At 31.7% G+C, this 13,010-nt stretch overlaps 2 protein-coding genes across 4 annotated transcripts; both read right to left on the bottom strand.

The window, feature by feature from the left end:
* Positions 1 to 2,512: 2,512 nt before the first annotated feature.
* On the bottom strand, positions 2,513 to 5,014 carry LOC124842788 (putative apyrase 7). 3 transcript variants are annotated; one of them, XM_088104956.1, is made up of 3 exons: positions 4,816 to 5,008; positions 3,542 to 4,570; positions 2,513 to 3,084 (listed from the first exon to the last, which is right to left on the bottom strand). In XM_088104956.1, exons 2-3 carry the CDS (start codon positions 4,464 to 4,466, stop codon positions 2,537 to 2,539), a joined length of 1,473 nt encoding a protein of 490 aa, XP_087961082.1. In that variant the 5' UTR covers positions 4,467 to 4,570; positions 4,816 to 5,008; the 3' UTR covers positions 2,513 to 2,536. The 3 variants fall into 3 exon arrangements, with proteins under 3 accessions (XP_087961082.1, XP_047175308.1, XP_047175307.1); XM_047319352.2 differs by having other exon boundaries at positions 3,548 to 5,014; XM_047319351.2 differs by having other exon boundaries at positions 3,542 to 5,010.
* Positions 5,015 to 6,583: 1,569 nt separating this feature from the next.
* Positions 6,584 to 8,949, bottom strand: LOC124842782 (plant UBX domain-containing protein 10-like). Its single transcript, XM_047319344.2, has 4 exons — positions 8,127 to 8,949; positions 7,572 to 7,745; positions 7,279 to 7,461; positions 6,584 to 7,195 (listed from the first exon to the last, which is right to left on the bottom strand). The coding sequence occupies exons 1-4, from the start codon at positions 8,673 to 8,675 to the stop codon at positions 6,953 to 6,955; spliced, it is 1,149 nt and encodes a 382-aa protein (XP_047175300.1). The 5' UTR covers positions 8,676 to 8,949; the 3' UTR covers positions 6,584 to 6,952.
* Between the last annotated feature and the right edge of the window lie 4,061 nt (positions 8,950 to 13,010).

The following is a 13,010-nucleotide window of genomic DNA, read 5'->3' as shown; positions in this document are numbered from 1 at the left end:
AGTATATATATATATATATATATATATATATATATATATATATATATATATATTATTCTTTTAGTCCATCATTCATATCAGGCTATAACCAGGTCTGGTAAAAGCTTCACCATGGAAAAAAGGAGGCATATTTTTAAACACTCATCCTCCATTTTCTACCCTATGAAACAAGTTAAAAGTACATCAAAAGCATTCAAAACAGTCTAATTAATGTTCTTGGGAGAAAAATTGATTCGATTTCAACTTTGCGTTCAAATGGAACCATTTTTCTATGTATCTGGTTTTGATATTGAAGTTTGTCAGTCAATTGAGTCATACCTATTATTATACGTGCCCCGTTATCTATATGATCCACCACCATTTTCTTACTTTCATATTGCCCACGTTTGAGATTCATTCACAATCAACTTTACAGCTGGAACTGGAAGTATAGCAATGACTAAGGCTCGGCCATTTCCTGTCTGCCTGAATGCACATAGCGGAACCAGTAAACTCCTCCTTTATAGTCCATACTCCACGTTATCCCGTGGCTAGCTTTCTTGATAACCAGGAACTTTGTTGCCGAGAAGCGTGCCAAGGTGGAAAATTTGAGAGAAAGGGTGGAGGAAAAGAAGACGAAACATGAAAAGTCATGTTAGCGTAGCATGGAAATGACGCTGGAACTGAGTATCCTGCAAATGGGATCCTGCATGTTCTTCGAGGGATGGTGGGTCATGCTGGTTTTTAAGTCAGTATACAACAAAGCCATATTATCTGAAGAGGAGAATGTTTTAAGAGAAAATTACCGTACCAAAATTGACCTGATACAGTATCAATATTCATTCTCGCCCATAAAGGAATTAGACCATAATTTATGAATAACATGTTTAGAGTTAAGAAGATTTATAAAGTGAGATTAATTTCTTGTGATAAACAGAATCGAACCAGTAGGTCGATCAAGTTGAGGGTCATTTCTCAAGGAGGTGATCTAGTTTTGCAGGTCCCAACCTCAATTATGTTTGGAGAATATGCGACACGATTGACAAGATATCTCCACGATGATGTTTTTCTGAATGTTCTCAAAGAGCGACATGAGACTCTGGTTTTTTTACAAGTTGAGTCACTTCAATTATGTCTCTCGTATATTGTCCTAATTTGTGAAAGCTTATTCTTAGTTGAATTAAATGTTAATGATAGGTTTGGAGGAAGAAAAAAATAAAAGGTCCAAACTTCAAGTAGCCATAAGGAACGCTAAATTTGCCATTGATGAGTATAATATGTTGCCTCGTAAGATCAGGTTTCAGGGGTTAATTCAATGCTCCATGAGGCACAACACTCCTTCCCGCAGATATATAAATGAGTGTGGCCAGGGGAACTTCACTAACTAGAAAAATTGGAATCAAATGCAGCAAAGAATCAAGTAGATATGATTATAAAATAAAAGTACTAAATCAAACAAGAAGCAATACAATAAAAGAGAGACATCAATAGCATGCTCTTTTCAACACACATGTTCATGGGAGTGTGACCTACCAAATAAAGCGAGGGACCTACATCATTTAATGATGACATGCCTGTGAATTTTGCTAAATAAAAGAAAGTGTTTAGAAAAGACTCGTAGTAGCATTCCTTCACAAAATATCATGTATTTATAGCTAAATGTCTTCAACTACAGTCAACATATTACAAAGTGTTAAGTTTCTTCGTTTTTCTCTCTTCCATACAACATTGCTTTAAGGTTAACTCTAACTAGTCACTTCATGTAGGGGTGGGATTTGTCTTTGGTAATATATGATGGTAGTGAACAAGAACATGTACGCACCTCATAATTCTTGGGTGCGTTTATTCCCTGTACTCATATAGCAGATCTTATGTTATCAATGCTACTGTTTTATTTAAAATTTCTCTTTGCTTATGGAAAAAACTTTAACTGGTCAGTCTAGAGGCCAAAGGAGTTAGCAGCCTGTGAAAGCTATCTTTCACTATCTCAGTCCCTGGATCCACCAGGTGACCCATAAAAATCAAGGAAAAAAAAAGAGGAATGGGCAAAAGAAATATCAATTAAAGGAATTTAGAATGTTTATAGCAAGTATATTTATACTACAATTATATTATACTTATTTCTTCTATTTTGATGTTCAAACAATAATTTATACAGGCAAGGTAAGTCATTAATATCAAATGTAAAGATTGTACAAGCACCGAATCATAGACAAATATTCATATTGAGAACATATTTTTGACTTCTCAAGCCATATTCTTAATTTCAGAATTCCTCAAATATGACTTGGATGGCTTTTAGGTCATAAAATACTTTCAGGTTACATGAACTGAAAATGAAACTGCCAATACATGACAATCCCTAAACTATTTTTCATTAATATTGTGCAATTGGTACCAAAACATTGGGGACAAAGTTGGTTTCCTCCTATTAAAGTATCGGGTTTAAAATTGAGTGAGTCAAAGTAAATAAACATTCATTTCTAAAACTTCCAATGTTATGTCATTCTTCAAAAATGAATTATGCAAAGACTGACACAAAAATGCCGAAATATTATTAGTTAGATCGACGTCTTACAGGAGTATAAGATGGCAAAGATGAGCCAGGAGCAGAATCCCTTCTACTTGGCATTGGTAGCTTAATTTGACTACAATAAACAATCAATGAAAGTAATACGAGTACAGCAAATAGAACAGTAGGAGAAGACGTGACCTTGACATTCTTTAAAGTTGAAATAATAACATGGACTTCGTAGCTTGTACTGTTTAACCACAAAAATTTCCCTTCAATTAATGCAGCTCCTAAAGTCCACGAAATGTCACCTGGGCCAAATACCATTTCAACATCCCCAAGACAGAGACCATAATCAATCAATGATGCCATATAAGCCACCTGGAAACAAAACAGTCCAGCATAATCTGGATTACCAGAAACACTGCTCAAACCAGACCATAAATTTGAACATATTTGTTTGCCTGATTCCCAAACCATTGTTAAGTTGGTTCTTGGGCTCAAATTTAGCTTATTGTAGACAAAAAAGAAACCAGACAATGCATGAAACTTGGCTGGTTGTGCAACAGCTGTTAAATTAAGTATATCAGTGCCTGCAAGGTAAGTAATGAAACACGGTAAGTTCCTATCAGGGAGCTAGGGTTGTGCAATGTCAACACTTACATAGAGAAAAGGTGGACTGTATAACAACCTTAGTCATCAAAAGTGATATAGTTTCACACAATCAACAATTGAATTTTTTGGTATCATCATAGAGGGGATACGATATTGTATCTTTATTGTTTGATCTACTTTTCATTTTTACGATTTTACAAAGTAGCGTTTTGGAGATTGGGTGAGAGGTTGACAAAATGAAAGTAACTACATATAGCCACCGGGTACAAACCAAACCAACTGCTAAAAATTTGCCATGCTGAAATTATTATAATTCTCAATTAACATGTATATTCAAAAACTTCAAGAAGACCACGAGAAAATTTCATAAAAATTGTAAAGCGTGAATTAATAAAATAAGAAAACTACAATGCAAACAAATGATTATACCCTTACCAGTACCAGAAAATAAACTAGCTTGGCAATTTTTGCTAACTGTCAGATGTGACACTTTGGAACTAGAGTTCATGGCGGCACCAATAGCTAGTTCTAGGCATTGCTCCCAATTAGGTTCTCCAGTAAGACGTAAAGAATAAAGCTCACTTTCCTGGTCTTGACTGTGTTTTTTCTCATAAATGGAAGCCAATGCAGAGCAAGAATGGCATGTATAGTTTTGTACATAAGTTGATAACAGACAAGGATGTCTGAGGTCAGAGATACTGGCAGTTCTTTCCTCACTTTGATTGTTTCTGAGCCTAAGAACTGTCCTATCAAACGCTTCATTTAGGCCAAACGCAGGCAATGAATATGCCACAATCCGATGCTCCGTTGATCCGAGCCTTGATTTCATCACATGCACATCATCAACAGCAACATCTATCTCTGCCACAATCTGCAACGACGAGCCCCCAATATCAACAAGTCCCAAAGTGGGAGACTTGGGATAGTTATCATCAAAGGTGCCCATTTTGTAGTTCAAAGCCACCCAGCCATAATAAGCTTCCTCCTTCCCACTCAAAACCCTTATCCAGCTCTTGCTCATCATAAAGCTATGGCCTTTCACAACAGCCTCAATATCTCCCAATACCCTATCAGCGTCCTCCAAGGTGAGCCCCCTCAACCCAGCAGTAGCCAAGACAAAAGCAGGAGTACTGCCGCGCATTTCTCGCGGCACCACTTGCTCCGCCCACACAATCAAGGGCTCCAAAGCCTGTCTCACTCCTAAAGAATCATTAACAAAGTTGTGTAACCCGGGTTCAGTTTGCATACAGTGATATTGACAAGAACCTTTCCAAAGTGAACTCCTCCTGGTTGTATTATCAGGATAGGAGTGCAGCAACACTGGCAAGTTCCCTTTGCTTGCTCCTTTCACCCCTACCATCCACTCATACACATTCACCCGTGTCCCAGTGCTTCCACAATCCACAACCACGGTGTAATACGACGACGCGTTGAGTTTTCCAGTTTCTGACTCAAGATAAAAACCTAGAAATAATAGCAGCATCACCAAAATTACTAAACCGAATTTTATAAGCCATTTGTGTTTGGCGATTCGTTTGCATTTGGAAGGGGATTTGGGGACTTCCATTAGAAAAATGATGTAATTGTCATATGAAAACCCCTTTTAATCGAGTTCCAAAATCGGGGTTGAGGAAAACGCGTACTTGGTAGAGATGCGATCTACTTCACTAATTGTAGCTACTACTGAGTATAATAGAAGATGAATTTACCAGAGCTGTGGCTGTAGAGTTGCTGTAGCTTGATCCAAAATTATCTGATGGAATTTGGAAAACTCATAAACTGCTACTGAAGTGGCTATGATCACGATACTCCGCAACTTTCAAATCTATTTTCTTTTGAGATTGCTTCGTGACTCGATCCTGGGAAGGTTTTGGTTTTTTGACGATATTTTTTTACTGTTAAAATAAGGAAATTCTAAACCATAAATCACATTTTGAACAAGATCTCATGTTACCTATTTATAATTTTATAGTCTACGAAAAAAACTAATAATTTATAAACATACAAACACAATAAAACTTACCCCCTTTTTTTCTCTTTTTGGAGAAAATTACTGTTTCGTTATTTTTAATGAAAAAATGTATTTCTCATGACAGATAAATTTTTTTAAAATAATTTATACTATTATACTTTTATGATGTATTTTTGTAATTATTTATTAATGACATAACATATACATAGATTTACTATTTCAAAATAATTGTCATATGGCTATTATTCCGACCGATACATAATAAGAAACTATGTACCATGTACAATCGACTATTAAAATAATTTATGAGAATACTACTGATTGACATTTTTTAGTTAGTGTTCATTATATACTCAATTGTCGTTTTCCTTTTTCTTAAAAGAAGTTACATTTCAATCATTCAAATACAATTCAAGTCATTTATATATTTTTCTTTTCATTTTCATTACATTAAACCTTAACCCTTTCTACATTGTCTACACTTTTCACTTTCCATCTTTATGCATCTTAACCCTTTGCGCAAATTATATATTTATTCATCTTATTAGTTTTCTTTAACGAAATGAGTTAGTAATAGGTTTACAAATGATGAATTTCACGTTTGCATGTGATCATGATTTTGTATTTAACTTAATGTGAAATCAAATGTTTACATTTTCTATACAATTGCTTTATTATATTATTAGTTGTTTATTACAAAGTCATACTTCTTTATATGAATGAGTTTAAGATTAATTATATATATATATATATATATATATATATATATATATATATATTTACTTTTTAAATAAAACTTTATTGTCATCCTTATTTTTATATTTTTTCTATTTTTGTTTTTAAGAGTATAAATTTTTGTCTCGTCTTTATTATATAGAAAATTTGATATCGTCGAGGATTTAATTTATACAATTGAATATTTAAAAATTAAAATTTAAATAATCTCGTTTAAAAAATAAACATTAAATAAAAATAATTAAATATATATTTCAACAACTGTTTGATTTAATGAATTTTTTTTTTCTAATATACAATACATCATTTAAATCAAACCAAATAAAAAAAATGTAATCAAATTTGTGGTGGAAGAAATAATATATTTGACATAATCTTTTGCGAATATTGAACAAATTAAACAACTAAAAAAATGAAAAATTGTGTAACAAAAAATAATTGGGCCTTTCAAATTAAACAAAATTAAGAACATGAGAACAGAATGAAGATAAGTTTATTTAGGTTACTTTTATAAATGCTTTAATAATTTAAAACGGACACAAATATTAGGTGTGAGACAAGTATAACAACGAATATGAGAACTCAGACACATATACTATGAGTATGGGTATATATTTATTTTCTGTGTTCCTCTCAGACACATATACTATGAGTATGGGTATATATTTATTTTCTGTGTTCCTGCTTAGTTGTCAAATAAGATATTGGTTTACTAATCACAAATTAATATAAGATAATAATTTAATAATTACTTTGGTGTTTTCTTTGGATAACATGTTTGTGACTACCCTTAGGATAAGAATGATGATAAATGTACACAATAAACACAAAAAACAAAATAAAAATATTATTACTATAAACATAAATCATGAAAAAATGCATGTTTTTTTCTTATCCGAGCAGTAAAATTTATGCTAAATACAAACCAAAATGTAGACTCATCAAAATTATGCGTTTCGTGTGAACAAAAACAAGTTAAAATGGTCTCGAAATGATCATCTAATCGAAGTCCAGAATTTGTGTTGGAGATGCACTCAAATCTCAATCAATTTACGAGCTGAAGTGAGGTCGTCTGGTTTTGATTAATTCAAATTGAAATTTATGGTGGTAAATAGCATACATGTGCATCTTAAATGGGGTTATGGGACTCTAACGCCTAAAGGCTCCACGAACACACTAGCCTTAGGATACATGGCAGCCTCTTTGAGAGTCATTCTCATTTGGTCAACACCATAAGCTCTTCTTGGGAAGTTTGATATCAATCTGTAGTTTCCAATCCCTGGCAATCCTAAGGAATCGATGTATGAGAAAATGGATTGGATCTTGTCTGTGCAAAGGAAAGTATGCTCTCTTCTTTCCCCGTTTGGAAACCTTATCAGAATCTGCAACACAAAACTGACACACAAAGTCAAGTTCAACTTTCACATGATTCTAACTTTGTCGTGTAGTACTCAAGTATACGTACCTGCGTGGGTTGAGACTCGATTCCTTTACTTGCAACTCCCTTAGTGGACTCATTCACTCTGCTGTTCTGTTTAGTGACATTCATAGAATTGTTCATCAGTTTCCCATAATTTTTGGTGCTGTGAGCTTCCACTTGCTTCTGAACTCCCTCTCTAGAAGGTAAATTATTGAGTTTGTCTTTTTCCTGTATTTAGCAGAGTGTTAGTTAATCATTGTTTTTAGGAAAGAAATAACACTTAAAATGAAAGACTGTATTTAGATTAAGCTAAAATGTGAAGTGTAAGAGATATACACCTTGTCAATTTGCAAAGCTGCAAGATATGCAGCATCCTGTTCTTCTCTAAGCCTACGGTCTGCTCGAATCTTTTCTTCCTGATTAGCTTTAGCACTTCCGAAAGCTACCCCTTGTTCTTCCAATGTTCTTTGTAGAATCCCCACTAGCTCAGCCGGTGAAAGGGGTCCTTCTAGCTGAAAACCATAAGAAAAATGCGTATAATACAGGCTATAGTCAAATATTTTGAGTTTATAACTGGTGATGCAGTCATGGATCAACATAATCAATGCAACAATATAAAATACACAAGCACTTGATCAACCAAAGTAAGATAGATTCTCCCATCCGACAAGTCATAATTTGAATCTTTTTGAGTCTCCTAGGTTTGTAAGTGTCATTTCTATCTAGATGTTTCATCAGCTAGGTAGCATTCCTACCTTGGGTTTGGATTTAGGATTTATACCAGAAAAGAAAATACAACATAAACAATAACTCACTTAGCCAAATTCTTTAAAGCATCTTGCATAGGCATAAAGCATAATCCATAAAAATATGGGTCACGAAATTTGACCAACCTGTTGCAGAACTGCTATACTCTCGCCCGGAGTGGGGGCTACGACAGCACAACAGGGAAAAGTGTCAGGGCTAAGCGTTGCAACCATTTGCAAGCCCTCTCCTCTATATGCAAGTCCTCCCCAGCAAACAAAATTCACATCAAGAAACTGAATCACTGGCTCCGAACACAGTGTTTCCTTGCAGAAAACGTTTGCAAAAGGGTGGTCAGGTGAGTGGAGGAACATGAACAAGAACTTGTGATCTTGTTCTGCTAATTTCAAGGCTTCCCCGAGACGGCAAGCATAAAAGAAAGGGTGTTTAGTGCCATATTGCTGCTCAAAACTCTCTAGAAAACTCCATTCCTCTTGAACCACTACATGATCAAGTGATTGTGGAACATGTTCTTGAGGCTGCAGAGGAAAATTAGCATGTTGATTTCTTCTTCTTCCTCTTCCTCTTCCTATAAAGCCTATACCATCCTCCACTGCCCTTGAAATACCCTCCATTATGCTTCGAGGAAAGTTTGCCATTCTGCGGACAATCCTTCGATCCCTTCCTGTTGGTCGCATTTTTTTTTTCAGTTTCTACTTTCCAGTTTCCACTATAGTCCCTCCAAATTATTCATTCAGCAACTAGAAGCTTGAATTTTGATCGGGTGTTCTAATGAAACATAACCATGTGGTGAATTTGTAGCCTCCATTAGAGATGTGCAATCATCGACATGCTATAGGGAATCAAGTTTACCATGCAATGCCTTTCTTTGATGTCATGTTCTGTAACTCAAGAGGAGTGTGGAAGAATTTTTAGATGCCCTGCTCTACATTTATTTTATCTTTTTAGACAAAGTATAAAGAAGATTCTTTGCTTAAGGCCGAATACTTGAAAATTAGTTAAGGTCCTTATTTATAATCTCGAATTACAGTGAATGCCATCAAACTTATTCTTTTCCTACGTTCCTTTTCATTATCCCAAGACCAAAGTAAAGTAGTGAAATAGTAGAGGTAGATGCCCAATGAAAACTGAACTTTATTCAGGTGGTGCTGAGTATCACTTCCGACTGACAAAGCCTCACCTCTCACCAGATTTCCCACAAAATCTTTTATTCCTGCAATTGTGCATATCAGTTCCAAAGAACGATAAAGTAATAAGGCTAAACTGTGTTAGGTATTTTTGAAGACAGACTGTGAAGAGATTCGGGGGAAGAAGTCATATAAGAGAACATTTTCAATTTAAAACCTATTTATGAGTTCTTCTACATATTCAATATCTTACTTATTTTTACTGGATGCCAAAGTTACAAAATTTCTCACTAACTGTTCCAAAGTCTTAAAAAATGCGTTACTTGTTTTTTTTTTCCTTTGAGTTTGGAATGTTAACATGCACGTGCCAGCATGGCGTATTTATTGAGAGTTGACCACATTCGTTTAATAAATTTTTAAAAATTATTTTATTTATTATTTAAATAATAATATATAAATTAAATTAATAATAATTATTTTATTAAATAAAATAAAATAAATTTATAAATAATTCAATACTAATTTAAAAAAAATTAAATAATATTTATATGTTAATTTAAAATATAAAAAATTAAAAAACTTAAAACTAAAAAAAAGAACTTCAATGTCACATGGATGTGGCACTTAGATTTATAACAAATATTTTAATTATTACTTAAATATTAATACATAAATTAAATTAATAATTATTATTTTATTAAATAAAATTAAATTAATTTATAAATAATTAAATAATAATTTTAAAATAATTAAATAATATTTATATATTAATTTAAAATACAAAAAATTAAAAAACTAAAAACTAAAAAAAAAAAGCCACATCCGTTTTAATACATTTATAAAAAATATTTTAAGTATTATTTAAATAATAATACATAAATTAAATTAATAATAATTGTTTTATTAAATAAAATAAAATTAATTTATAAATAATTAAGTAATAATTTTTTAAAAATAAAATAATATGTATATATTAATTTAAAATACAATAAATTAAAAAACTAAAAATTAAAAAAAATAAAAAACTTAATGGATGTGGCACATTCGTTAACGGATGTAGCATGATCCATTGGGCATAGATCCAATTTTTCATTTTTTTTTTTGATCCTTTTGAATTTTTTTTTACCGTTCTCGGTGGTATCAACATGGCACTGTGTCGGGATATCTTATCCATTTCTCCGGGAAAATAGATATTCCCGGAAAATATTTTTAATTGAATCTTTTTTTTTTTCTTCTCCAATCGAACCAACCCGCTTACTTGACTTCTTATATTTACAGTGATTGGTGTATCTACTTCAATGATACTATTGTTCCGTACCATTATGGAAGAAAATTCTGGTAAAATATACACTTCTTCGGAAGATGTTGACATCCGTTGAAGAAAAGAGGTGGGGGGTGTAGGATATTTTAAAATATAAAAAATAGTTTTAGAATTTATAAAAAATGTGGTTGTGTAGAAAGTAAAGTGGGGTGGTGTAGGGAGTAACCCTCCTATTTATTTTGGGCCGTCCATAAGGAAAATAGCCCAGCCCATCATGCGTAGCTCTAACAACAGATCTGTAAAATTAATGCAGTGTTGCTAAAGCATCTTGAAACTGATACAAGTTGCTCTATTCTGTTTCATTTTTTTTTATCTAAAACGAGATATTGAAGGCTTATAATGTCGAAATTGAATTTCAATTTGAACCACTAGCTGAAAAATATATTTGAATGAACTTTTCTACAAAATTCTAAAAAACATGACATAATTTTTGTATTGATTAAAACTAAATTATATAAAATTTAATGAAAGTATTCTTAGAAAATTATTTTAGTTATACAAAATAATATTTTAATTATTTTTCAAATAAATGTTCCGAACTTGTAAGGCCATGTTACTCCTACAATTGAAAGGTCAAATTTGGGACCAGATAGGCATGTGTTTCTTTTTCGTTACTTTTTTTTTTTCTGATCATAGCATAGCCCGAAATGAAGTAGCTCTGTGTTTCTTTTTTCTTTACTTTTGAAATGTTTTATTTTAAAAAGATACAACATATAGTTAGGTTGCCCGTAAGATATTCAAGTTAGTTGATTTATATTAAATATTGAAGATGATACATTTTATTTAGAAGAGTAATTATATAAAGTAAATGTATTTTAATTTATATTAAGAAATTTGTAAAAGTAAAATATTAGGTAACAACAAACTCGCAAAAACTGTTTTCAATGAAGTCGCTGAAGAGATATACTAAATCAAAATTATTTCAGTCATAGAAAAAACAAGATATAGATATAGAATCCTTAATATATCTCCAAATTTAATGTCCAGTTATCATCTTCTTTCTTCAACAATATCTACTTTTTTTTTCTCACACATATAAGTTATATGGAGTTCCGAAACACGTTCTTAACTATTCAAACTTCTTCACTGCAACAAATCACAAAAAAATAAAAAACAAAAGTAAAAGTTGATATGTAAAATATTGTTTAGTTAGGTGAAATCTATCAGAACTTGGCCCAAGGCCCGTTTCTCTTCTCCTTTTTTCCTTATTTTTAATCTTTTCTTTTCAGAAACAAAAGTTTAGCATGGGTCGCTCTCTAGCTTTTCCCTTTTATCAATTCTGATTCTGATTCTCATCTCTTTCATGATTTTATCCACCATGTAGATGGTAAAAAATTAAGAAATACATTCATTTGATTGGTTATAAAATAATGAGTTCATTATTTCACATAATTTATCTTATTCTCGATCGTAATCTTTCTTAGTAAATTAAAAATTTTATTTGTTCTTAGAGTTGTAAGTTGATTGATCTTTCTTGGAGTTCAAGTCAATTTAAGTTAACAGGAGGTAATGGGTTTTTAAGTTACATCAAATAATATGATTAGATGAGTAACTTCTAATTCTACTTTGAACTTTTTTGTTGATGAAAGCGAAGCTTAAATATATCATAAGTTGTTGATTTTGATAATATTAAGTATATATGTAACTAGTGAATGATGTCAAGTAATGATGATTAACATACATAGATTAAGTGATAGATTTGATTGAAATAATAATTGATTTTGATATTGTTAAATTAAAATTTGTTAAGTCTTATACACGATAATGGTGTTGATATCAGTGCATTTGAGAGTATTAAGTAAAAATCTTAACAAATATCTCTTATTTCACAAATAACTTATATCACTTAAATTAAGATATCATATAATATTAAGAAAGAAATTATTACACACTTAAGACCAATATTGTATACGAATTACTTGTGTTCAACTCAACCTAATCTTAGATTCTTAGAATTTGATTATAATATAATTATTATTGAGTGACATGTCACTCTCTGTTAAGACTATTTAATACCATTTGTATGAAACGAGTTTATCTATTGTTGTCTATCTATTGTCCATTGCATAATTTATTAATTTATGTTGCAATGTTTTTCAAATACCAATAAGCTCTGTTAAAGAGACAACGAATTTTTGAAAAACTCATTTAACTAGTTCTTTATAAATATTTGAACAGATTTTTTTTTTAATTTTGGAACCACTAAATTTAAAAGAGTTTTAAATGTGGAACCTAATTTGTTAAGAGATTGAATCTAATTAAGAGTCCCTAAAATAAACTCTGTAAATGATTGCAGTAAAAAAATAGTTATTAATTAATCATTTTAGTGGTATTAACAAATACATCTTTTAGATAACCAGAAAACAAAAAGGGAGAATATTCACAAACCTGGTCTAGGTATAAAGCTATCAAAATGGATAATCCGACTTAACCTTGTTTAATTCATCACGGGTTTGTCACTTAATGAGTCAACTTAACTCGATTCACTTATTAGTGAACTAAAAATATTCAAACTCGCCTCGATCCACCACGAGTTTGTGAGTTAAATGGATTGATTCACTAAC

This window comes from Vigna umbellata, chromosome 1 (assembly GCF_029865625.1).
Source record: "Vigna umbellata cultivar VRB3 chromosome 1, Vumbellata_1.0, whole genome shotgun sequence".
Classification (NCBI taxonomy): Eukaryota; Viridiplantae; Streptophyta; class Magnoliopsida; order Fabales; family Fabaceae; genus Vigna; species Vigna umbellata.
Note: the sequence above shows the minus strand (reverse complement) of the source record. Positions and strands in the feature narration are given on the sequence as shown.